Source organism: Amphiura filiformis, chromosome 3, assembly GCF_039555335.1.
Source record: "Amphiura filiformis chromosome 3, Afil_fr2py, whole genome shotgun sequence".
Classification (NCBI taxonomy): domain Eukaryota; kingdom Metazoa; phylum Echinodermata; class Ophiuroidea; order Amphilepidida; family Amphiuridae; genus Amphiura; species Amphiura filiformis.
The window spans coordinates 21626186-21653607 of NC_092630.1; the positions used below are offsets into that span (position 1 = coordinate 21626186).

Consider the following 27422-nt stretch of genomic DNA (forward strand, 5'->3'; position numbering starts at 1 on the left):
GAGTGATTTTTAGCTGTCCTTGGTTGACCTTTCTCTCCTTACATTCTATTGTACATGTAAATGCTCTAAACAGCTCTCCTTGAAGAGCTCTAAAAAGCTTTTTAATGCTCTCCCGCAAATTCCAAAAGACAGTCACTGGAAAGTGGTCATAAGAACATAAAATCTCACATTGGCATGCCTTGTTGGATTGAAATTACAAAACATTACAATCAATGTTGTGTGTTGTTGTTTTTTGTGAAGGGTGATATTAATTTCCAAATCAAAATATACTGTGATATCAATTTTCAATGTTGTCATCTCTGGCGTGTTTTTGTTCAGTAGCTGTCATCATTCCTGGGAAGGCTTCAAAGTTCATGATAATCTGTGGAAATCATGATAAGACTGTTACTGGTTTTAATATAAAGAAAGCTAGTTGCACACAAACCTATGTCTGCTAAATTTAATGTAAATCAATCTGAATATTAATGTGCTTGAAGCTATCCATATAAGTGTCAGGAATGCATAGATAAAGAATCTTTTTACTTTAGCCATTTTCACTATGTAAATTTTATGCAGAATAATGAACTTGTACATACTTTGATTTCTGAAATCTGGAAAAGAATGATTCTTGTTGTATTTGCTATAAATATTGCATGTTTGGTGTGATAGACTAGTGTTATGTGATCAGGGAAGGAGAAACAATTGGTATCAGCGATCGAATTCGAGGGTATCGCATCGCAAAATGCGATGCAATTTCCATCAACTGCTATGCACTTTTCCAAAATGCATAGCTAAAAGTGGTATACTGCTATGCAAACATGTGTTTTGCATAGCACAATTGACTGAATTCGAACCCTGATTGGTATACCAATAAAGTGTAATAATTCAAATGTGGTCAACATCATGTACTCTGATAAATGCTCAGTGTTCTAAATCCTTTACTGGCTGGTGTAATTGAGCTCTGTACTAGATAGATTTGTGTTGAGCTGGTAAGATCACATGATTTTAACCATTTTGTGCCACTTATTATTGATTCCTTCAGAGTCATGGTAGTAGCAAGGCATAGTTGACTTGAAAATCTAACGGCGTTAATCTTGTTATCTTATCAAATGAAGTTTTCTTTCATTATTTTCATCAAAATAGATCATGACATGGGCTCTATTGCCAGCTTTATAGTTGATTCATATAAAGTGAATCATGGTACCGTATTCATTCCAATAAGCGCACTGGGCGCTTAAGTCATTTTGGGTGGGCGTTTATTAGAGACAAATTTACTTATTGGGGCATCGGTGCTTATTGGAACAAATACAGTACATCCCTTCACTGATCCTTATACTTAGTACTATTGTCTGGTGCAATTGATTTACAAAATGAGCTTGTAGTGGATTTAAATGTTGGGTAACTGTCAGTGGGGTGTGTTTGCTGCTTTCATTGTGTTTTTGTTTGTTTGTTCAGTTTGCTTATATAAAGAGAAATAAACAGGTAATTACATGTGCATAGATATATGATCAGTTATTTACCAAATATTTTAGAGCATCTCTCAGCATGTTTGCACAGAGCACCATTTTCCGAATCATAAATACCATGCCATGCTATGGAATCATAACATACTATGCTGTGTGTGCAGTGGTGGATAACAAGCTCTGTGGAAACATAAAGGGGGATGCCGTTGCCGTATTGTCTTCCCTCAATTGCCAGACCATCATTTATTTTAATATATTCTTGCATCAAAAACTGATAAAAACAGTATAACTTAGCTTATGGTAAATATGATACCTACATGTTAATAATATAAAGAATAGTATTGTAGTATTAGATGGATAAATGATAGAAGAAAAATATATGGAAATCTTTTACGTGTTTGTAGCATTTCAAATGAGAATAATCAAGATTTATTATGCAATATATTATGCTTATAATTAACATCTTGAAAACGGGGTCTTCCTTTTCGCAGGCATGAGAATTTTCAGGCTTTTGCCTGAATTCAGGCAGTTTTGTTGTCCAAATGTACGCATTTTTATTTTTTCAGCCTGTTTTGGGCCGAATTCACACACTTTTACAGGCAGTTTTCGAAAAACCATTCTCATGCCTGCATTTGGAATCCATACACCCCGTAATCCTGTATGGAAGACTTTACCTTAATCTCCCACATAGGGGGTGTAGATTTTAAATAGAGTTGCCCATTCAGGTAACCCCATTTGAAATTCACACTCCCTCTATAGAAGATTAAGGTCATATTTCTTGTAGGAGGTATATGGATTTCAACTGGAATAGCCCAATATATCTTCATACTGTCTATTGGCATTATTTGGTACTTAATTTCACAAAATGAATTATTAGCTGGAAACAAAACAAGCTGTCTGTCTCTATAATGATTTTTGTAGCGTAGTATGTTTCATTTCAATAGTACTGTATTTCTAGTAGTTAAATAGTACAAATCTATTCAGCTATGAAGAAGAAATTGTCACCTGGCTCTCTAGGAAAAAATACCAATTTCAGGACATTTGGTGTGAAATTGCAGGTGGTCTTTAAATTGCTTGTCTGATACCTTTTAGCATTAAGGAGAGTTGTGAACCCCATTGAGTGTTAAGGAGTCTCTTTACAGTACACACTTACATGTCTTTTGTTTTGAGGAGAGCTGGAACTGTTACTTGACCACAGCTCTCCTTGCTTTTGGTGTGTGCTATAAATCACTCCCCTTAATTGCAATTAGGGGAGCTGTTTTCAGTTTTACCCAATAGGAAAACATACTTGAAATTTATTGATAGGTTAACCCAATTCATAATTACAATTTATGTATTCTATACTAGGCCTCCAAAGGCATGCGTAATATGACTGGTAAAAAAACCCTTGAGAATCAGGTGTGTCATATATCAGGCATTTAGAACAACTGCCTACTCGCCCACCACTCTCCTTAACAGCTTGGCCAGTCTCCTTAAAAATATCAGGGGAGTGGTTAGAACAGCTCTCCTTAATACTCACAAGGGAGCTGCATGTTGACAGCTTGCCTGGAAAAATCTTAAACCCCAGGCCTTAAACCCCAGGATTTGATATCAAATCGGATACTTCACTCCTTACAGGCTCTTTTCAAATGGTCTGCAATCAAGAAGTTACACATACACTTTAAGAGTATTGTTGTGTTCAGGAAACTGCACACCTGCACTAATAATTACCAATGTCCTATGATACCATGTGGTGAGCACCATGAGAACATACAAAGATTAGGATTGTCAATTTCTGTTCCTGTCATTTTGTTGAGCAGTGAACATTTTGAGCTAGGTTTGCTTGAGGAGGACAAGTAGAAAGTGACACGCAATAATGCATGGTGAAATATATACATGATAATAGTTCTTTTGCCAAATGCCAGGATGGGAATTTTATTTTTGTGTATTGTTTATTTTTTGCATGATTATTTCATGCTTGCTCAACCCAGAGAAGATGAGCTCATCTTCTCTGCTCAACCAAAGGACTTTGTATTTTTATGATTAAGTGTTTAGTCCTAACTGTTGTTTTTTGTTTGTGTGGTATCAGTGTGGAATGCTATCACTTTGTTTCATAAAAAATAAAATTTATGATAAAAGAAAAAAGTTTCTGTGTTGTTATTATTACAGCTGATTGACAAACTATTCTTTGGTTAAAATGTTTCTCTAAGCGAAATAATTTGAAACCACTTTGATCAAAATCAGAGCATTTTTTTTATTACTCCTGTGGTGGGGACCAAACTTTTTGTCCTTTTTGGATATGTTGTTCAGGATGGTGAGTCACTAGCAAGCAAAAACATTGGTGTTCCAATTTCATCTAGCTGAAATGTAAATTATTGCCTCGTCTATAATGCACCTGTTGCACATACAACTTTCTTGCATCCGCATGATGATTTATTGAAATAATTTAATTCAAAAATCCAGCTCAATACATTGATATACAATTACCGTATTCATTCCAATAAGCGCTCATGCCCCAATAAGTGCCCACCCAGGGTATATTCAATTTGCTAAAGGGTACCATTAATGTTGAAGTGACAGATAAATGTTGATATAGTGAAATAGCACCCAAAATGACTTTGTTAAGCGCCCTGGGCGCTTATTGGAATGAATACGGCAGTATATTTCTTGTCAAATAAATAAATTTTCACCCCCCCCAAAAAAATGTTTTTAATCCAAATTTCGCCTCAATATGGTATGATGGAATGTTTTTGTTCACATGTCATGATGTATAAAATATTCAGTGGCCTATATTATTAAGAGCAATAAATAAGTTTCCAGCCAATTTTCTTTTGAAGTTATGGCTCTTTTAATGATACTTTTGGGTAAGAATGGGGGAAAAGTCACAAAAACACTTTTTAATCAAAATATCTGTTCACATCACTTTTCAGAAATGCACAGGCGTAGATCCTGGGGGGGGTAAACCCCAATATTTTGACAGGGGATGGTCCATACAATCATCCCCCCCATGTTGATGCCAGTGTGTGGATTTCTGACCAAATTAACCTCATATTTGGCCATTTTAGCCCCAAAAGTGCCAATTCAATTTTAGACGAATGTTTCACCAGCTTAGCTTCAATATGGCAAAATTATTTGCGTGCATTTGTACCATTAACTTATTCTGTCACCAAAAGGGGCTGGATTCACTATACTTCAAGAATTTTTTCCAACCCCATCTACCCCGTAAGAATCAGCTAAGGGACCGTTCATTATTTATAGGGGGGGGGCCGGTAGGATTTCAACATTGAGTTCTTAAAGTTACACAACCCCCCCTATTAGCAGCATCTAAAATTACATAACCCCCCTATTGCCGCCAAAAAAATACGTAACCCCCCCTCACATCGAGAAATACATTTTGCTGGTATACCATGGCCGGATTCACCTTTTGATGGCCCCTGGGCATGACATCGTGATTGCCACCTCTGGCTCTTCGTATAGAAGATATAGAAGACACCCCTCTCCCCACAATTGTAATCCAAGTTTTTTTTCCAAGCTGCCCCAATATGCTATTTCAATGCTAAAATTCAAAGAGAGATGTATCGGAGTCACCGAGCCGGGGGAGGGGGGAAAAATGTCCACATCGTCCCACTGATCTGCTCAGAAAAAGAACCTTACCTGGACAAATGCGCTTGAAGCGCGTGAAAAAAACAGCTAAAATGAACAAAATTGAGGACAATATGTGGCCTAAAATCATTCTAAAGGATGATGCATAGGGCTTTCACAACTTTTGGTTAATTTAGTCCCAGTATACAAGTTTTATGCTGTTTCCAAGCATCAGAGGAGCTGCCCTAGCACTCATATTTATGAATTATAGAATGGATGGAATTATACATTGTAAATCTCATTTTTGAGATTCGTGTTCAAGTTCAAGATGAAAAAACACCAGAATTTACAAGGGCACGTCTACTCGCAGATCTACTCACAGAATGGTTTTTCTGAGATAAATGCAGCTGGCGCCATGATAATTTGGCATTTTGATACTAAATTGGGTTAATTTAGGGTCTAAAATGGACCAAAAGGAAGATGCAAATCAAGTTTTGTCACAATACATCTGTCGACTGATCAGGGGAGGGGACTGACTTGCCACCCTGCCATATGGCTAATGTGCTGATGAACAGTGGCATAGATTTCTTTATGACATGAGGTGGGTGTAGTATTTGAAGTATTTTGAAGTATTATGTGAATCCAGCACCCATTTTTTGGTGAGAGAATAAGTTTATGACACCAATGCGGGCGAAGCGCACAAAAATGTTGCCATATTGAAGCTAAACTCAAAATATGGCGAGGAATAGATTCAGCATGAGCTTAAGCCGCAAAATTGACATTTTGTGGCTAAAATGGCCAAATATGAGGTAAATATCATAATCATAGTGGAATAATTTAATATTAAATTTCACCTGACCCCCCTATCAGGAAAAATAAAATCACATAACCCCCCTGTTTGTTAAAGTGAAAATCACATAGCCCCCCCTACATTTTTCCTGGCCCCCCTCCCCTGTAAATAATGAGCGGTCCCTAACACCATCAAAATTCAGATTTTGGCACCTTTGTTAGTGTCATAGATGTGCAAACATTAGTGGTTAAGCTGAATGCCATGTACCAGGGGCCATGTATTAAAGACAAAATAAGACATGTTACATGAATCTTTATTTCTCTCTATTTTTAAATTCTGACTGAATACAGATTCTACTTAAAAGTAGAGCAATTAGCTGCCATGTATTTGAATGAGGCTTCAACTTGAACTTTGTCAATACTATTGTTTTCCTCTTTTTTTGCTGAACGTTTCCTTTCACAAATACAAATTTTAATGACTTACCGGTATCTTGGCACTTTTAGGCAATTAATAAACTATTTTAATTTTTTACACCTTCGCTGGGATCACTGAATGGGCCTTTTTTAAGTTGTACAATACCTCAAACTCTTCCACAACAAAAAGATCTGCTGCCCTGTCTAATAACTGGTGGCGAGATGAAGTTTTCCTACACCTTCTTTAGGGCATTAAATGGTGCCCCAAACATCTGTGATAAAAATCGCTTACTCCTCCTTTTGACCCGCCCAAAATCGCTTGTCTCCTTTCGACCTGTCCAAAAAATGCTTTCCCCCCCACCTGGCCTGTCAACAAAATCTTTGCCTCCCTATTAACTCACAACCCCAGATGCACAATATTGCGCCACCCCTATAATTTTCTAGCCTAAGGGGGCAATAATTTTCTTTGGAAGGGAGGGTCATACATTTTTGGAAAGAAAAATAGGGGGATGTCATATTTTTGATGACCAAAATGTAGGGAGTCACAAGATGACCACAGATAGTGTTTATTTTATTCAAAAAGACTTGATTTCAATCATAGATATAAAAATTTTAGCCTGTTTCGGCGGTGGGGGGTCATAAAATTTTTGTTGCCGAAATTTGTCAATTTTATTGATGCCAACTTTTTGTAAATTGGGATCCCCCTTTCGAAGAAAATGATAGCCCCCTAAGCAGTGGCGTAACCATGATTAGGGGCACCGGATCTGATGGGGGGGGGGAGCACAAGCCATTTTTGGCAATTTTCCTATGGGATTTTTAAAAATTTCAGATCGCAGTGGGGGCACATGTCTATGCGCTACGCCACTGCCCCTAAGGATTAAGATTTAGTATTTTCAAGGGCCCCACTTTCATTTAGCAAAACAAAAATAGTGCTGTAGGCCTATAGGCCTATATTTCAGGAATTGATAGTACATAGCAATTGCTTTCAAAAATGCTCCAAGCAAACTTTGTAAAATTAATAAAGGTTACATTTTTTTTCACTTTTTGCCTGTTTGCAAATAAATGTGGGCAAACAATGAATTCATCACTCAAAAAATATTATGGGATCATAGAGCGACATTTTGTAGCAGGAGGGCAACTGAGACTACGAGGTCAAAGGTTAAAAAGTTATACTGTTGTCGGAAGCGTGAAAATGTGTCCAGAATTGGACCAGTAATTACCATGTTACGTCGAAATGTGTTGCTTTTTTCGAAGAGAAATAGGAATTTTAATGTAAGGACGTTATCATTTAATACTCAAAATACGAAGGTAAAGGCGAAGGGCAACAAACACAGGCATGGAATTCTGACTGCAGATCGTGGACATGGTAGACGAATTCGACAGGTTTCTACTTCCATTACACACGAAACAGCTTTTGTCAAGAATCTTTTTATAGGAAAATTCAACAATGTAAGTGTTGACATTATAACTTTTTACTAGAGTAGGCCAAACAAAAACAGAAAAAACATGTCTCAAAGTCCTTGGCAGTTCCAAAATTGCAAAAACGAATGCAGAATTGTTAATATTTTTTTCGGGACGAGTATTTCAAGTTTAGCATGTTAGGAATTGGCTGGGGAAATTCCCAGGAGGGCTCAGTATCTTACGGGTGAGCAGGCACACTGTGTGTAGATGGGAACAGGCTCGGGAAGAGAGCTCTGTATTTACGGGGAAAGTATTAAAGACTATCTATGTCAAAAATTGTGGCGGTAAAAGGGACAGGGCCCCGGATTGCATCGGACAGGGCCATAGATTTAATCTTGAATCCAATTATATGAAAATAATTGGATCACCATAGGCTATAGGTATTGCATAAGTGTTTACAAATAGTAATAATTTGTTACTAATAAGTTTGAGAAAGAGTGAATGAGAAGTTGAACGAAATATGTCAAATATCCAGAGTACTTTCCTGAATGTTTCCAGCTTCAGGAAAAATAGGATTAATGTATATATGCACTTTTCTAAGGAATTATCAATTTATATTAAAGGATTGACTCAATAAATGTATGTTAACTTCTCTTGAAAAGTTACGCCAAGTTTGATGTATTGGAATGGTACCCTTTGGGTCAAGTTGTTAGCCAGAGGTCCGTCCACCCGTGTTTTGGACCCAAAGTCAAAAGTAAACGGGTGGCAAAACCATCAACCCGTCTTATGGACGGCCTAAAAAAATCCCAAATTATATCAAAATGTAGAGTATGGAAAGAAAATTTAGTTTGAATTACTTTCACCTTTTTATTTCCTCTATTCACCATATGAATAATAATAGGTCTATGAAAATAATATAACATTTAAAAATTAAAATACTTTGATACCCGGACTCTTTTTAGTGTCAGGGGTATGCTAACCCAGTATTCTAAGTGCAATGATTTATTCAATCAAGTGAAGTCGGGTTCAAGTCAGTCAAGGACAGGAGAAGGGGTTTTATTACTTTTCCATCTGGACTAATACCTGGGACTATTCTGGGAACTAATGCTTTATCTGCTGAAACAAGAGGTTTCAGTTGCTTTCAAAAAATTAAATTAAAATGCTATTTTTTTTCTTTTTAAAGCAATAGTGGTTTGTTATACATGTAATGGTACATTATATAGAATGTATCAACTAAAGATACAGATAAAAAAATATTAGGAGTTATGTTGACCTGCCAAATTCAATATACAATACACTTTGAAACAAATCTGATCAATCATTGCGCATAATCGATATTGGACCCCAAAAGTTTTGGACGGATAGTTTCTGGATCCTGGCTAACAAATTAAATTTTTTACGGGCAGTTTCTGGATCCTGGCTAACACCCTGCTTTGGGTCCGTATTTTATTGGATAAGCTGAAGTTAAATCCAATTTTGGATTACAAATAAATGGAGATTCTCCTGACGGATATCATATGCCTGCAAAACTTTTGAGTAAAATGTGCCTTATTTCATCTGGGGGTAATGTACTCATGTTTATGCATAGTTGTGTATAACAAACAAATTCTGTCTTTTTTTCTGTAGGATGAAGTTTTTCCATATCCTGAGATAACATCAGAAGAATTTAATGACCTGAATCAAATGATAGAGCCTATAGAAAAGTTCTTCACAGAGGAAGGTTGGTATAAATCCTAAATAAACATTCCATTTCTATTTAGAACAAATCAGAGTTAAAGGAAGGAAGCAGGTCCATGAGCAGGGTGTTTATAGCTAGCCACCCATTCACCTGTCAATTTGGAGCCCTGGGTAATTTGCTCCTGAGACAGGTTGAATTAATACCTGTGACATACCTGCATGCTAAATCCTAAAATAATGCTTGAATAAGTTTTGGGAACTCAAAACAATACCAGACTAATAAACCAAGGGCAAGGCTATGAATGGCTATTTGAACTGACTGAACCCCCAGAAGGGGCAGAGGTAAATGTGTTTTCAAGGTAAAATTTTGGGCAGGCAGATTTGGTGAAAATGATGGCCAATTGTCAAATCCTAGCTAAGACCTGTCCAAGAGCACCAAATGCAGTTTTCACTTTGATTAAACGACCTTGACCCCCAGTCCCCATGCTGGTATGTCACCATTTTGATGTCCACAATTGTGCATTTTAAGAATGCCCTATTGAATACAATGAAAAAAATTAAATGGTTTAAGGGATCTAAAATGAGCGTTTATTGCGTTTCGACAGTATTTTTTGTGGGACATGAGAGCACCTCAGACCTATCGAATTGCATTCTGAATCTGAAGCATGTCTTTCTGATATCAAATAATTTTCATTTTTGAAAATCACAATATAATACAAATTTTATGACAAATTATAAAAATTTGATATTTTTCACATTTTTGATATATAACAGTCCTCAAAGTAAATTATATATATCTAATGATATATTCTTAAAGTATATGTAGCAGGAAGGAAAAGCCGACGGTCAATTGAAAATTTTGACCTTTCATATTGAAGATATGGATTTTTTTCCCAAAAAGACCTAATTTTTTTTGGTGTTTTGGTTGTCGGCTTTTCATCCCACCTACATACACTTTAAGTATAAATCATCAGATTTATAAAGTTTACTTCAAGTACTGTTAAATATCAAAAATATAATTTTTAATGATTTGCCATAAAATGTGTATTAAATTGCGAATTTCAAAAAATCAAAATTATTTGATATCAGAATGACATTCTTCGTATTCAGAATGCAATTCGATATGTCTGATGTGCTCTAATGTCCCACAATAAATACTGTCCAAACGTTCATACCCCAGCCCTTAACTCACTTGGACATACTTTTAATAAAAAATTTTAAAAAAATTCACAAAATTCACTTTTCAGGCCTACAGGGTCAGTGACAAAAATTATCAGCTTTTCCACTGATACCAAAATCAGAATCTCACATTTTATTGTGATTTTGTGGGTGTGATGTTGGAATGAGGTTGTGGATCAGAACTTGGGCCTAAAATTAAAAAGTAACAAAACTGTATGTGAAACAAAATGAGTTTTCTCACAACTCTTATATGTAATTGTTTCATTTTACCTATATCCTTTTTACTTCAGTTGATTCTAAAGCTATAGATGTCAATGCTGAAATAGACCAGAAAACATTGCAAGGACTCAAAGACCTAGGATTATTTGGACAACAAGTACCTGAACAATATGGTATGTAAATGTCTAGATTTAAGGGTATACGAGGTGTTGTTGGTCGAAAAAGCCAAAAAAAAATCAATTTTCATTATCTGAATCAATAGGCCTATTAGTATATCTTTCATATATTTGAATTCTTCTACACGCTCGCTATGAATTGAGCAATTCAATTTTTGCTAAAGCTCACTACCATTTGCAAGATGCTGTGAACTACTTTTTTTGGCTGCTTTGACCAACAATACATGGTATAGGCCCTACCCTTAAAGCAGTTGATAAATGCCCCTGTTTGTGAAAATCAACAATTTGGGCAGGGTGGGTGATTTGACAGGGGCATATCTGAAGTGATCATTATGAGTGACAACAATAAAAAATATTTATGTAACATGGAATATTAAAGCAGAAAAAAACATTTTTCTGAAAATGTTTGGGCCTGCATTTCACCACTGGTGTTATACTAGCAGAGGTGCTGAAGTGCTTGAAGATAGATCAGATACACAGGCTGTAGAATGCATAATATTTTGAATTGACTATTTATTCAGGGACAAAATCTGAAACAATAAATCAGCTAAGGCAATAAAAAATCTGTTCTTCTAAGGCTTACTTCATACAAGTAATCAGACACTATTGTCTTTATAGCTCCTCTTAATGACCAACTAACTCTTTTAAAATTTAATGGCCACTGGTGCAAACAGGATTGGAACATCTCCTCAAAAGCTCATTTTGAGACCAGGGCAGCAGTTTACAGCTCTTCACCAAATAGAAAACAAAAGACTGTGTCTGAGTTTTGAGCCATTTTGTGGCCTAATAGTTTTGACTGATTTTTTTTTAACAATGTTTCAAAATATGTTTGTAAAATTTTTCAAGTTTTCTGTGATTTTATTTGTTCTTTATTTAGCCTTTTCCAGAAAAATAAAACAAAGCCAGGTGTTAGTTGAATTATGTTTGTTAAGATTTTAGAATCAAATTTATATAATGATGAATGTATTTTCAGGTGGCCTAGAGTTGTCAAATACAGGGTATACTAGGATATCTGAAGTGACCGCTTTGGATTCTTCTGTGGCATACACACTCTCAGTTCATCAGTCTACTGGGCTCAAGGTAAATAACTGTATGAAATTGATGTAAGTTTTAGGGATTGGTGCTCTTTCCAAAAGGTGTGGATAAAGTAGTGTTTTCACCTTACAGTGTCCTCACTCCTCAGTGTTCCTTTTAAGGGGGTACTACACCCCTGAATAAATTTGTGTCTATTTTTGCATTTTTCTAAAAACTAATAACACAGTGGAAACAAAAGTTATGTATATTATAGGGGCAAGGAATACAATTACTACACTGGAATTTCAGTGACCCAAGACAAGCGGTTTGTTATTTATGATAAGAAATAAGGTACCGCTAGGATGTACCTCGTTTCCTATCATATATACTGAACCGCTTGCCTTGAGTCACTGAAATTTCAGTGTAGTAATTGGATTCTTTGCCCCAATAATATACATAACTTTTATTACCAGTGTGTTATTATTTTTTGAGAAAAATGCAAAACTAGTCACAAATTTACCACAGGGGTGTAGTACCCCCTTAAAAACGAATGCTTTAAAAAGGCATTGCACTTGTAACTACAACTTGAAAAATAATATTACTGTACTTGTACTAGTGGTATGGTAAAGCTAAATCAGAATAAATAATTTGCACATTGAATTGCATTGGCTGTGACACATGCGGTATTAGATCCTATAATATATCCATGTGCTGAGATGTTTTTCAACATTATAGCTTGCATAGAAAATATCCTGTGACAGTTGTAGTATGAATCAATTTCTACTTTCCATGTGTTGATGCTCAGTCAAATTAAACATCTTGATGCAGTGGTTCTTCTTGAAGTTCTGCTTTGATACCACTCTAATACTTTAACTTTGAGATTGGTAGTGACATCCATGGACTAAAGAGATATCAAGTTGATTTAAATTAAAATTAGTCAACTGGACTTACTATTTATTGACTGGCATTGACTTTATTGACTAAAGAGATACAGATGAACGCCAAACAGTCAAAGGGTCAGCATCACCCGATAATGAGAGCTGATTATTCCATGAAATTCGACATGCGAAACTATGCATATACCGCATATTTTTTCGCAAAGACACACAAGGATCTATCGTGTATACGCGAAGGCACAAAACAGTGGCGTAATCGTTAGACATGCATGATGGAACGATCGGCCCTCATGAATATGCAAGAATTCACAACATAAAATGCACAGGGACTTTTGACTCTTTGAAAATAGTCTATACTAGTCTATGGTGACATCACTGCATGTTTAGTTGCATGTGGGTGCCGTTCTTGGAATCGCACTCAAAATACTCACACATTCGGAGACATATTTTGACATCACTACCAATTCTGAACCGAGAAGCAGTATATTATTGGACCTATAACACGTATGCACCTTGATTAAATCCTGAGTCTCAAAGCTTATGACAAATTGAAAACCTATATGTAATGCGAATGCGTTATGTATCAGTACAGGCTTTGGGACAAAGACTTTGTGCGGAAAGTATCCAATGTCTGCTGCAAATGTTGGAATAGTAGACAAAGTCACTGCTACAAAATAATTGTGTTGGAAACTTCAAAACTTGTGAAAAACTTGAAATCAAATAAGAATTTTGAGTTTTTTATTTTTGCCTTTTAGTTTATAAAAGAAGACATAAAAAATTAACTTCTTGGTTTTCAAAGAGCACTACTTGCACAATTTTACAACAACTTGAGATTTAATTAAGATGACCTAACAGATTAATCTGTGGATGTTCCTAACCTATTTCCATCTCTGTAGGGTCTTCTTACAGCTGGTACTGATGATCAAAAGGCTAAGTACCTTCCCAAGCTTGCTACAGGTGAACATATAGCTGCATTCTGCCTAACAGAGCCATCAAGGTAAGTACAACAATTCTATCTTTGTATATTTTTGAGATATCTTGAGTTGATATTGTGGGAGCTATATGGTGAAATATAAAGAGTAACATGATGAAAAGCCAAAGTGTATTTCTATGTATTTTGATATTATTACTGGCATTGTTGAAATGTTAACTAAATCATAATATATAACATGGTTATTTGATATTAGTTAATACCAAAAATGAAAGTAACATATTCTCTAGATAGTGAACCTATTTTGGTTTTCTGGAAAATAAACAACTTTTCACAACCTTATGAAGATCATTTCTGTTATGAAAGTTTTTATCAATTTATATTGACATTAAAACTGCAGTGTTACAACAATCAACTAGTGAGACTAGCAGTACGGGCACAGACTCATAATCGGAAGGTTGTGGGTTTGAACCATGGCGGTAGTGCTGCTATCTTGTTGTGCCTTAGATAAGGCTTGTAAGCCTCTTTTGTCTCTCTCCACCCAGGTTTATAAATGGGTAGAGGCATAATATAGTGCTGGGAAGGGAAAACAAATTTGTTGTGTGGGCGGAGTGGGGAATCCCCCACAACAGGTTTATTTAGGGGAGTCTGGTCCAAATGCCAAGGAAAAAGAGAAGGGCACTTTGGCTCTGGCTTAACTTTACCTACCTTTAAGAAACTACAGTGAAAATCAGTTCAAATTTTCCCTAAATTTTTCTCACAAAATATCAGCAAAGAGCCCAACATAGGATTCACTTTTGGAAGTCCTGGTTACCTAAGTTCACAAAAATAGCTTGCTGCAAGCTTATCCAATATAATTTGCATCACATGAATGTGTTACATCATGGTGCAACCAATTTTTATCAAACAAACTAATGTACAGAATGTACTCTCTGTCTGTGTAATTTCTTTTATAGTGGTAGTGATGTGGCATCCATTGAAACCAAAGCGACTCTTAGCTCCAATAGTGAACATTACTTGCTCAATGGCACTAAGGTATGTTACAAAATAACCTATTAAGGTGGGAAGGGTGAAACAAATGTTTTAGGTGTTACTACAGTGGAAATTCCAATTGAATGAACATAGCCTGACATAGTGTGACGATTTTTTGCGTACACTGCGTGATGTAGGCCAATATGTGCAACTGTCGTGCATAACGCATAAGTGAATCCAACCATGCCAAAGCACTCACGATTGGTTAGTATTGTATCCAAGGTCGTGTGTTCGTGTTGCAGTATGAAATATCGAAGATCGCGGTTGGATTGAATACAGCTGTTGAAAGCTGTGTTCATTCATTTGAAATTCCCAGTATAGATACAGAGTCTTTAGAAGGTATATTGTGCTGTTTATAGGACTCACTGAACATTATTTATTTTTGCAACTATAAACAAATGGAAGGCTTCAGAGTTCATTGTGGTGTGACCATTGACAAGCTCATATCAGGTGAGGGTAAACAACAGAGTAAATAGAATGATTTATAATTCTTTTTTAGACCTTATGAAATGCTTCTGCTTGAATTTATCAACTTTTTTTACCTTGATCAGAGGGATGGGAAACATAATCCTATATTATGCCAATTACATTGGCTGTAGAGCTTTAGGACTGTGTTTGGTTTGTAGTGAGTAAAGTTAGTGTAACTAATACTTGGGCTATAAATAGCTGTGACTCGGGCTTGGGTTGTAGTATGGTTAGAATTCTTCGCAATTTAAGTTTTAATTTCTTTTGATTGGTTTGAGAAAGAGAACTTGAAATTCTTCATGGTAATTTTGATTCAAACTGTTTTGTGTCCTTCCCTCTCGTAAAAGTAAAAGGTCGCATCTTGAATCTCTGGCGGTAGAGAAGGCAACTGCATCATTTGTTCCATTTGCAGTGTTTTTCACAATATGGCAATCTTTATTTGTTTACCAGTTTACAACTGCAAATTTGAAATGTGCTAGCATGTTGTTGTTCAGTTTCAATGTTTTTATTGCAGTAAATAATATAACTTGACATGTGTTTGTTTTCCACCATACAGGTTTGGGTTACTAATGGTGGCATAGCAGATATATTCATAGTGTTTGCCCAGATAGAGGTTACCAATGAAGAGGTAAGCTATAATCAGAGACTGAATTAAGGGTTACTAATGGTGGCATAGCAGATATATTCATAGTGTTTGCCCAGATAGAGGTTACCAATGAAGAGGTAAGCTATAATCAGAGACTCATCTCTCAATCAAACTCAGAAATGATTTTTTTTAACAAGTTGTCGTGGTGATTGAAGTAACTTAAACACAGTGGTGAAACAGTGTGCCTTATGGTTAATTTGGCCCCTTCAAACATATAAACCATCTCAAAGTTAGGTCTTAGTAATGGGAAACTTCTTTCCTGAAGGCACCATGTCAACTATGCCTAGCAAGTTGCTTTTTGCTTGTAAAAGTACCATAATTTTTCACCATTTTCTGCGATTCCTTTTGTCTTTTAAAATGTCTTTTAATTTGTCCGACGAAGGCACCCGATGAATTAACCTTCCTTTTGCACACTACTAACCATTCAAGGGTCATGGGGAGTTTGGTTACAGTGATGTCAGATACAAACTAGTCTTTTTAATTCTATCGTAATGACCCAGTATGGAGGACTCATCACATATCACTCAACTCAAAGTATCCTAATTCAAGAGAACTAAGTATTGGCATAAATTGCTTTAAACTATTCAACTTACAGAATGCCAAAATATCTTGCTAGGTTTTACATCAGAAGAAACAACTTCCTCCCTGTGATGGTTTGCTCTTTGTTTAATTTTACTATCTAGAGCATTGAGCCAATGTTGATCCATTATGTTGGTAAATATAATGTACTAAAAGTGTAAACCCCAAATACTGTAAAAGGTGCAATTGATATTATTATGTTCGACTGCAAACATCAATACTCTAAGATTTGCAAATTACAGTAGCCTTTTCCTTTTGTTTTCAGGGTGAAAAAGAAGATAAGTTAACAGCTTTTATTGTAGACAAATCATTTGGTAACATCATATGTGGACCATCAGAAGATAAATTAGGCATCAGGGGAACAAACAGTAAGTAGCAGTAAAATACACAGTAAAATTCACTTGGAGTACTCTCCAAGCTTGGCAAAAAAAATTATTGTTTATGTTATGTCGTTGTTTTCTTGAGATGAATGTGAATGCAAGTTGTATTTGTACTTAATTTCAGCTTGCAAAGTGACATTTCAGGATACACCAGTTCCAGTAGAAAATGTGTTAGGAGAGGTCGGGGGAGGCTTCAAGCTAGCCATGAATCTACTCAACAGTGGGCGGCTCAACATGGGCAGCTCAGGGGCGGGAGTGCTAAAAAAACTCATTGGTAAGTGCTGAAATAATGTAAATGTGTCATGCAAAAACTATTATAAGCTGATTTTAAACAAAAAAGTAATTTTTTGTTACCATTATGATTTGTTGGAGGTGTTACACTTTTGTGCAGAATGTAGCAGTATAGATATATTTGTAATAATGTAAGAAACAATTGACAAAATGGTATGCCATGAATTAAGATCAATAATAACCTGATACTGTTATCATTAGACTCCATTACCAAGAGTTACTTTACTCTCATGCATTGATTCCTCTCTTGGAAAATGAAAATTGAGTTTGACTCCTGGAAACGATATTCAACAGTCAAATCAACCTTTGGAAACCAGGGCGGTTCTTGAATTAACAAAGCTGGGCCATGGGTCTTGAAGCGACTTTTGTAGTAAAAGCATAGATTTTATAAAGGACAAAAAGAGTGTGCCAATACTGTGATGGTACAGACAATGTGCCAAAAGAATGTATTGAACTCACTCTTAGAATGTTTGGGCAGAAAATGATATGCTTGTTTAAAGGTGCGCAGAACCGCCATCACCTGGTTGGTTGACATTTATTGGCACGGCTGGTTTACAAAATGATAAATCTATCATTCCCAGCAGTTTGTTGTTGTGCAAAATCATGTTTCTCGTTTGAGTTGTGTTGTTTTTCATGTGGTTCGTCTCAGGGTTGACATCTGATCCAATGGTGTGTAAGTAAATGACATACACTCTTGTAGGCTGGACCCACAGAATTAGAGAAGGAGAACCAGGACTCGACCACCATCTTGATATTTTATTACTTTATTTATTAATCATAAGTAAAATAACACATTTATTAATTTTGATCTTGTCAAGCATTTTTAAATCATTATTATGACACTCAATAAAATTATTGAAGATAAAATACATACAATCCTGACAATACGATAGAGCAGGTGAAATTATGAAACATGATCTTCATCCGTGGCATTGGTCTTTTTTAAACAGTTCTTGTTTATTTATCATTCAATTTATTAGGTACAATTGTGGAGCATGCCAAGAGTCGTAAGCAGTTTAATACCAAGCTGAGTGACTTTCCACTTATTCAAGAGAAGATTGCCAAATTAACAATGAAGATATATGCTATGGAGAGCATGTCATATCTAACAGCTGGTATCCTAGACAGGTCAGGGGATCTGGACTGCTCACTGGAAGCAGCTATAGTAAAGGTCAGTAATATAGTATCTGAGGAGATGCTTCGATTATCCAATGCAACCATATTAACTGACGATGGTCACCGGTGCTATATAAGACATCATAATAATTATTGCAATAGAGATGGCATTCGTAATAAGATTGGTCACAGGAAGCTCTAATAATAAATTTTAAAAAGCGCAGTGATTTAGTGCGCTATGCACAGGCACTAGACGTTGATCCTAGACATTGATCCACAAGCCTTGGCACACTTTACAGGTTGTCGCTGACCATTATGGCCCATATCATTCCACAAACCATTAAACAACAACACAGAGACTTACAGCTAAGAAGTGCACACCCTAGACATTCCACAATTTCAGCTCTCCATGTTTTGTACAACAAGACAATTAGCAGCTAGTTCCTTGTCCAGGGGACCTATTTTTAACACAAGAGTGTACTAACTACCACCAGTTCGAACCTGCACCTTTGGCACCATAGTCGAATGCCTTATCGATTGAGCTAACTCGACTGCTAAAATAATGAGGGTCAATACCTTCTGATGATGGTGTATACTTCTTTAATAGCTTCCGGGGCAGCATGGTGGCTTAGCAGTTGATTGACTGGACCAATAATCATAGGGCTGCAGGTTGGAATCACATCATGACCCAATGTTTTCTGTCATTTTTGGGCAAGGTACTTAAATCCAAGTTTGCTTCTCGTCACCCAGTTGTTAATAAGTACCAGCTTGGGCTGGGAAGGTGGGAGGAGTGGCGGACCCACCCCACAGCAACATTAATTATACATCAATGAATCTGGTCCTATATTGCTTTGCAACCTTACTAATTGTAGATGGATAACCTTGAAATAAGAATTGTTTGAATATGACAGAAATATATGTTTCTGCAAATTTCGTTTTTATCAATTAAATTCCAATTTTTTGGAGAGAGTGGTATTGATTATTAAGAGTTATTAAATTGTTAACTGATAGACCTGTAAAAACAAGTGTTAGTATTTTACCAGGAAGAAAAGCCATGTTTAACATATTTTTCTTAATGCAGGGACGGAAAATTCACACCAAATGGCAAAGGTTCCAGTAGCTTTCTGATTTCCTCAGTCTTTGCAGACCTTTCAGAGCAAACCCCATTGCAATATATTGTATCATGAGTGAACAAAAGTGATGTGTGTTTGCAGCAACACAATTTTCTTATCTGGATCATTATTTGTTTCCTATGTAGGTCTATAGTTCAGAAAGTTGTTGGGAATGCATAAGTGACGCCCTCCAGGTGATGGGTGGATTAGGCTACATGAAAGACTACCCACATGAGAGATGTCTGAGGGATTCTAAAATCATGTCTATAGTAGAAGGAACTAATGAAGTCCTCAGAATGTATGTGGCATTGACTGGGTTGAAATACACTGGTAATGTGTTGGGGTAAGTTAAACATGGATAATATTGATATATCTTGTGCATGTAGGAAAGACAGTAATTTCATAACAAAAATAGATACTTTGAGTTTGATCAGTCCCAAACAGGGAGCCGTAAAATAATTTATACCGACACATTTTAGATGTGTGAACAAATGAAGAGCTTATTTCCAAACCGTGTTAAGTCCACTATCCCATGTTTCTGATTTCCATGTGCGATATTGCAATGTGTTGTGATGCTAGGTATTATAATTCTAGTTGGATGCACCATTACAAAGCAAACAGTGGATGGACGCACAGTAACAATACTGTGTGAGGCTTTTGTCTCCCAAATGAGAACAATAGTCTGCATATTGTTATGCAGCACTGTTATGGTAAATAATAGTTGTTGATGGTACAACTCATTGTTGCTAATGTCAAAGTTGTCAAAGTAATTATGATATTGTATCTCAGAAGTAAATGAGATACATGGGGTTGTGGACTTAACACGGTTTGGAAATAAGCTCTTCAAATACTGTGCAACAAATAACTAAAGGTAACATTGTTTTCCTTTCACAGGGCAGTTACATTATTAATGATTAATTGTGTTTGTTTCTGGTGGTAGCAGTATGAACTCATGCACATTGACTTATATGTAAATGCCATTGGTATGGTTGCAAGGGCTGGCTTGGAGCCTTGTTAAGGGGGTTCAAAACGATGTTTCTGGAAAACAGAAACTGAATTTAGAACCATTTGAATAGATTGAATAAGTTAAGCTAAATACACTGAGCAAAATAGTTTTTGTTTGAAGGAAATCGGACATACGATTGTCAAGATATGCATGTTTTAGTTTCTTTGTATTCTATTGTTTTTTGCCAATATATTGATGAAGTTAATGAGGAAAATTGGCAAAATGTGCTCATGAATATTCATATTTGCCAATATTATACCAATATCTTATGAATAAACCTTCATACTACTTTTATTTTATATGGTTTTGACATGAAACTTTGCCAATGTGTTTCTATGGCCTAAAACATTACCATATGATTTTCCCGCACATCTAATTTGCATATTTGCATAATTAATTAGCATTATACTTAAGGCTAATTAATTATGCAAATATGCAAATTAGATATCACATATTAAAGGTTTAGGTCATAGAGACACATTGGCAAAGTTTCAGGTCAAAATTCTTAAAGGTAAAAGTAGTATGAAGGTTTATTCATAAAATATTGGGAAAATATTGGCAAAAATTAATATTAATGAGCACATTTTGCCAATTTTCTTCATTAACTTCATCAATATATTGGCAAAAACAATAGAATACAAAGAATCTTTCAACAGAAATATCTCAAAAACCGTTTGTCCGATTTGGCTCAAATTTTAGAATTAAGATTATTTTGCATAGCTCTCTGCAACAAGTCTATTTTAATCTCAATCAGATCAACTTGATTTTGCCTTTCGTACCACCTTAAGGGGGGTGTGGTTGTTATTCAATCTGCTGAGTGCTCCCTTCATATCATTTCATCAGAGAAGAATTATAGAGCTAACTATAATTTATTGCTCCATTCTCATTTTTAGAACTGATATCTATAAAGTTCCAGTTATGGCCAAAATGATCAGCAACAAAAGGATGGCTCAATTTGTTGGGATTGATAAGTGGGTTCATGCAGACTTAAAGGTAAGCATTGTACCACTTTAACACACATGTGTGTTGAAGAGGCAGGGTTTACATGTTGTGTGTGTGTAATATGCTTTGACGTAAAATAGTTCAGAAAGCGTAAACATATTACTTGTCAAATATAAGTGGATATGTCATATGTAGTGGTAGATAAAATGAATCAACACTACACTACACTATTTTTTGCTCACATGGAACATTTTCACTAGATTGATTAGCGTCTTCAGCAGATAGTGATGATGTTATGATATCTTGTCTACAATCGGGATATTCCTTTCTGATGAACACCCTATGACATCATACTTTCAATCACATGACTTTGTCAGATGAAGTCATGTGATTGACAGTATGATGTCATAGCGTGTTACAATGTAGTGAAAGGATATGGTGCAGATAATATCAGGATACTGGTCTCTCTCAAACCAAGGAACATGATGCATCAAGTAAGCTGTTGTGATGTTCAAAAAAACATTGACCATTGATACTGAAATAAAAGCATTGAAAACATCCAACTACATTGAACATTTTTGACCCACTCTAACATAATGAGCACAAAGACAACAAAATGAATTTTTGAGATATAACATATGTGAAATCTTTGCTTCAAAGCTTTAATATCATACCAATCATGTACCAGTCACTTTAATTTTAGCAGAGACATATACTGTGATTCTACTGATTTGGTTTTAATTTTGTCCTCTCTATTAATCAAGAAAGTATGAAGTGTTAGAAAATTACTATTTAATTCAGTTTTCATGTCAGCAACATTGACAATTTGATGATTTCAAATAATGGTAATAGATTTGAAACATTGATAAGTCAATGTTGGAAAAACATTAACATTTTTCAATACATTGAAACATCGCAACACCTTACCATCAAGCGCTAGTCCCCCCCAACATTAAGCAACCAAGGAACAAGCAAAGCAACATCGTTTACGCGATTCAGTGTCAGGACAGTGGATGCGAAGAACTGTATATAGGGGAAACAAAACAAACTATGTCTTGCGAGACACATGTACCAGCATAAACGAGCCAGCACTAGTTGTGGAGATTCTACTGTCTATACGCATTTGGATATTTCCAAACATTCTGTTTAAACAGGGATGTCAAAATCTTGGACAGAGAAAGCAGATGGTTTGAGAGAGGGGTCAAAGAAGCAATTTATGTTAAACAAGAGGAGCCTTCACTCAATAGGGGAGGTGGTCTATGTCATAACTTGGCGGGAGCCTATTGAACAGCAATCAAAGAGATACCTCTCAGGTTGAACTCAACTGTGCGGACCTGTGATACAACAACATTCATTATGCAAGTCATATGAACTTTTGCTACCAGAAGATCAGTAGGGCTGATGATGCATTCATGATTGGATATGAAAATTTCCCACTCACAAATAGTAAATCCAGTTGATTAGATTATAGTTCAAATATTATTATTATTTGTCATGTGGCAATACGTATTCTGACCTAGACATATTCAAGTCATGGAGATTGGGCTTTGTGTTTCTGAGCCCTTGACTTGTGCATTTTTTCCCCTGATTTTGTATCAACCATGACTCTACAAGTGTGCATATAAACTTTTCTGTGAATGTTAGTGCATAATAAATGTATGTATAAATATCCCGAACACAGACTTACTGATTATCCTGTCCTTTTTTGTGTAGGAAAATGCCAAGCAACTGGATGAGATGTGTTCTCGCTTTCAAGTCTGTATTGTACAGGGCATCCACAGGTATAAAAAGGTAAGCATAGCCTAGGGGAGGAATTATTGAAGCATGTGTGTAGCCAGTGCTGTAAAGTTGTGAATATGTTTAGTTTCAACTTTCCAGTTGATAGTGAAAAACATAACAGGATTTGGATTATTACAAATCAAGGATACTTTCCGGGGATAAATCAACTGCTTAGAGCACAAAAATGGTAACTGCACTGACTGCTGGAGTACAAAAAGCAAGGATAACTGCATTGGCTGCCTGCAGCATAAAGGGTTAGCTCCCTTTCTTTAACCTTGGCAGTGAACTTTTTTGTGCACCAAGTAGCCCATGCACATGCAGGGGACCTGTCTGTGCTCCAACTTCCTAGCAGTCGACATGTAATCTAATCTTAGACGATCTAAGTCAAATTTATTCAATGGGAAACAGCCTTGGAAATAAGTCAACATTTTCAAGAGCCCCTGAAAGTCTATTGGCCTTAACTTGCCTCTGCTTCACCTAATAACTAATATTACCTTGCAAATATTTTCGGTAATGATCTGTTACCATCCTCCGGCAGTAGTGATTGGCTGATTGTCTTCTTCACATCTGGATGGTTTAGGCATGGATGGTAACAGATCGTTACTGAAAAACTACTTCTGTTCAGCCACTAATTGTTTCATGCTTCTCTTTTCAGGACATTATAAATGAACAGTTGCTTCTAAATCGATACACCAACATGGCTGTCAGTCTGTACAGTGTCACAGCGTGTTTATCACGGGCATCACGCTCCAAAGTACTAGGTCTTCCAAACTGTGATCATGAAATTCTACTGACCAAAGCTATATGTGACCAGGCATATGGTAACTTCTTAGATTTATTTGATGATATTTTATGGGGTAAGTTAATGCTTTGCGTGCTAGCCATGCGCTTCAATACAAGGCTTGTTTGTACTCATTTTAATGCATTTTTCATGCTGATTCCAAATATGGTCATGAAAATTTACATTTCTGAAATTTTTGAATTAAAATTTTTTTTTTGAAACTTGTCGTGCGCAGTCGACACCCGCGTGAAGAGACTTAACATTGATACTTTCATATGTTGCCCAGTAGGAATAGATGGTATAAAATGTAGTGTTGGAATTATAAAGATATTGGAATTAGAACATTGAAATACTAAATAAAACAAAGGTTTGTGCAATTCAAACCATGTTGCAGTATCGTTGGCAACAGTTTCTTTTTACACTGCAAATGTTATAAATGGCTGAAGATTAGAGGCTTTCCCCTCAACACTTTTTATTATGTAATTGCAATTCATGTTGTATTTTGTCTCAGGGGGAATTTGAGAATGTAGACATGCCCTACTTTGATTTCAAGTACTATTCCCAGCACCATTGGTTGAATTATGTTAATACTGAGAACTTTTGCTCTGAGCCCAGCAGGGGCCCTACACTTGTTGGGTCACATGTTTATGTATTTAGCTGTTTATTAGTTTTAAATTAAGGTGTGTAGAAAAGGTTGTTTGCCAATATAGTTAAATTATAGTTGAATTATGGAGGTCAAAACCTGCAAATAATAACTGTGCTTTTTCTTGAGCAAGAAGCCATACACTTGCAGGTTTTTGGTACTTAAGATTAAGAGTTTCTTCTTCACATCTGATCAAAAGATCTCATAATGTACCGTAAAAACTTGATAGTTGGCATATATGTGCTTACTTGTTTGTATGTAACTATGTGTATCGATGATTTGCTCAAAATCATTTACACCATTGTGCAGGGGCGGATCCAGGATTTTGCGAAAGGGGGGGCACACCTGAAAATTATGAAATGTAAGAAATGGTCGCGAAGCGTCCATCACGGAGGGCTTGCCCGACGCAAGGGGGTGTCTGAGGGGGATGTGCCCCCCTCAGAAGTGAGAAACTTTTGGAAAATGAAGACCCAATTGAAGCCATTTGGTGGACCATTTTGTCACTATTATTGTGTAAAATTTTAGTTGGAAACAGCCTAAAACTTGCAAAAAGACGGCCCAATTGAAGCCATTCGTGGACAGGTTTTGACCCCTTTTGTATAAATTATTACTTTATATGTACCCATAACGTTGCGCGACACGGAGGTGTCTGAGGGGGATGCCCCTCAGAAATGAGAAACTTTTGCAGAATAAAGACCTAATTAAAGCCATTTGGTGGACCATTTTGGCACTATTATGGTGTAAAATTTGAGTTTGAAAATGCCGAAAATATAAAATTTGCGAAATGACAGGCCAATTGAAGCCACCTTTTTTCACTGTTATTGTATAAATTCAGAGTGCTGGGTGTGAAATACAGAAGCGAAAACGGGCAGTTGTTTATATAGACAGGGGGATCTGATGTTCCCCCTCCGAAATTTGGAAATTTTACAAAATGAAGGTCCAATTGAAGCCATTTGGTGCATCAGTTTTACACTATACGAGAGTATATCATTGCTTTTTAAAACAATACGGGGTCCGAACTCAATTTGCAAAATGTTACACTTACACTTTATAGGCCTAAGACTCGGCGATTCGCAATTTAAAGCATGCATGGATCGAAGTCAGCATGGAGTCCGTATTACATACTGACTTTGGTGACAAAATGTGACGGGCCCTGCATCATCGACGGTCCAGCAGTAATCAACAAGCACTGCCTAAAAGAATCAGGCCTATATACTAGTATTAACTATTATAGGGCCTACTTCTAATAGACCAGACTGTGAGCTAATGTGTGGTTTACTTTTGGCATGGACCTACTAATTACGCTCAATTTAACTTTTCCCTTCTCCTTTCTCTTTCTTTTTCTCCTTTTCCTCTTTCTCTTCTCTTTTCCTCTTTTTTTTGGGGAGGAAGGGGCACCGCCCTGAATCTGCGCCTGGAGAGTGCCCCCCCGGTGTATGATACTCCCTACAGATTTATAGGCCCGAAGATTTTCTTTCTTTCTTTTTACGTTGTTCCGCTTTTCTTTTTCTTTCTTTTCTTTCTCTTTTCCTTTCTTTCTTTTCCTCCTTCCCTTCTCTTTCTTTTCTTCTTTTTTTATTTTTTTTTGATCCACCAAAAGGGGGGGCACAGGCCGGCTGTGCCCCCCTCTAAATCCACGCATGCCATTGTGGATGGGATGTTTGCATGTTTTAAAAGCGTTTTACAATAAGCACATATGCTAACTATCAAGTTTTTACGGTAGTTATATTGTAATAATTATATAAATGCTCAGATTTGTCTAATTTCTTTTTGATGATATTTTTTCTTCAGATCCTGATGACAATAATGATAGAACAATCCAAAAGATTGGCAGGGACATTTGCAACTATAGGAGATATAAAGCAGAACATCCTCTTACAAAGTTCTGGACATGACAAACATTGTCATTCTCCTCATGAGAATCAATTGCTTTTGAACTAGATGTAATCTCTAGAATGTTGAGGAATACATGTTCTAAAGACAGTCAGCAAGTTGTTGTTTTCTAGTTGAGCAATTTGTACATGGACAATTTGTAGTGATGCAATGATATTGTTACCCTCAGCAGCTTGTATACTTTGTCTCATCGGGAGTTGAAAGTAGCATCAGTGCTTTTACAAACCACCTGTGTACCAGCGTGAATACGCTTGATGTATTTCGATACAGTGTCAGCGACCAGCGAAATATGCACCTACGTCACAATCAACTCCCAATTGGAAAAGCATTTTTTGGTCAAATTAATTTAGATTTTCAATTAGAAGAAAGCCAAGTGTGACAATTATGAAAGAAGATACATTAAAATTGCATGTGAACTATTAAATGTGTTTGTATCAGGAAATGGAGAAGTTGAGTCATTTGATAGGTACAAGTAAATTGTGTTAGCAATTCAGGGAGCACAAAAACCAGTCTTATATTCTATATGTGTGCATATCTGTGTGCCTAACTTATGTACAGTTTGATCAGCTCATAATCGACGGGCCTTATTCATATTTATAACATGGCGGATTAATATCAATATTTTATTTTAAGAATTGTCTTGTGACATCTCGCCAGGAGTATTACGACTTATTAATTCAAGGCCTATACTTTGTTTACATTCTTTAACATGCACAATATAGATCAGATAGGAGTCATCCTTAACATGGGTCTACTTTTCGGTGTAGTGGTAAAAACCTAACAATTCCGCCGATTATGAGCTGATCAAACTATATGTGTGTATTGGTGTATACCTATATGTTATATCTTCAATACGAAAGGTCAAAATTTTCATATGATGGTTGGCTTTTCCATATCAATAGTCGACACTGATCTGCTATCCAGTGTAACGTGGGTTAATACTCAATAGTGACAAAATGCACCTTAATTAACAGAGCACATCCAGAGCTTGCAAATTGGGTGTATTTCATGACTATCGACTTACATGTAGCCATGCCAGTGTATTCTCAACATGAAAA

At 36.2% G+C, this 27422-nt stretch overlaps 1 protein-coding gene across 1 annotated transcript; it reads left to right on the forward strand.

Moving 5' to 3' along the window:
• The first annotated feature begins 7363 nt into the window (after positions 1-7363).
• On the forward strand, positions 7364-27381 carry LOC140148203 (complex I assembly factor ACAD9, mitochondrial-like). The gene is made up of 15 exons (XM_072170063.1): positions 7364-7655; positions 9234-9327; positions 10754-10855; positions 11832-11938; positions 13665-13765; positions 14656-14734; positions 15753-15824; positions 16687-16789; positions 16926-17075; positions 18073-18263; positions 19467-19663; positions 21220-21319; positions 22982-23059; positions 23703-23904; positions 26263-27381. The coding sequence occupies exons 1-15, from the start codon at positions 7428-7430 to the stop codon at positions 26364-26366; spliced, it is 1908 nt and encodes a 635-aa protein (XP_072026164.1). The 5' UTR covers positions 7364-7427; the 3' UTR covers positions 26367-27381.
• Positions 27382-27422: the final 41 nt, after the last annotated feature.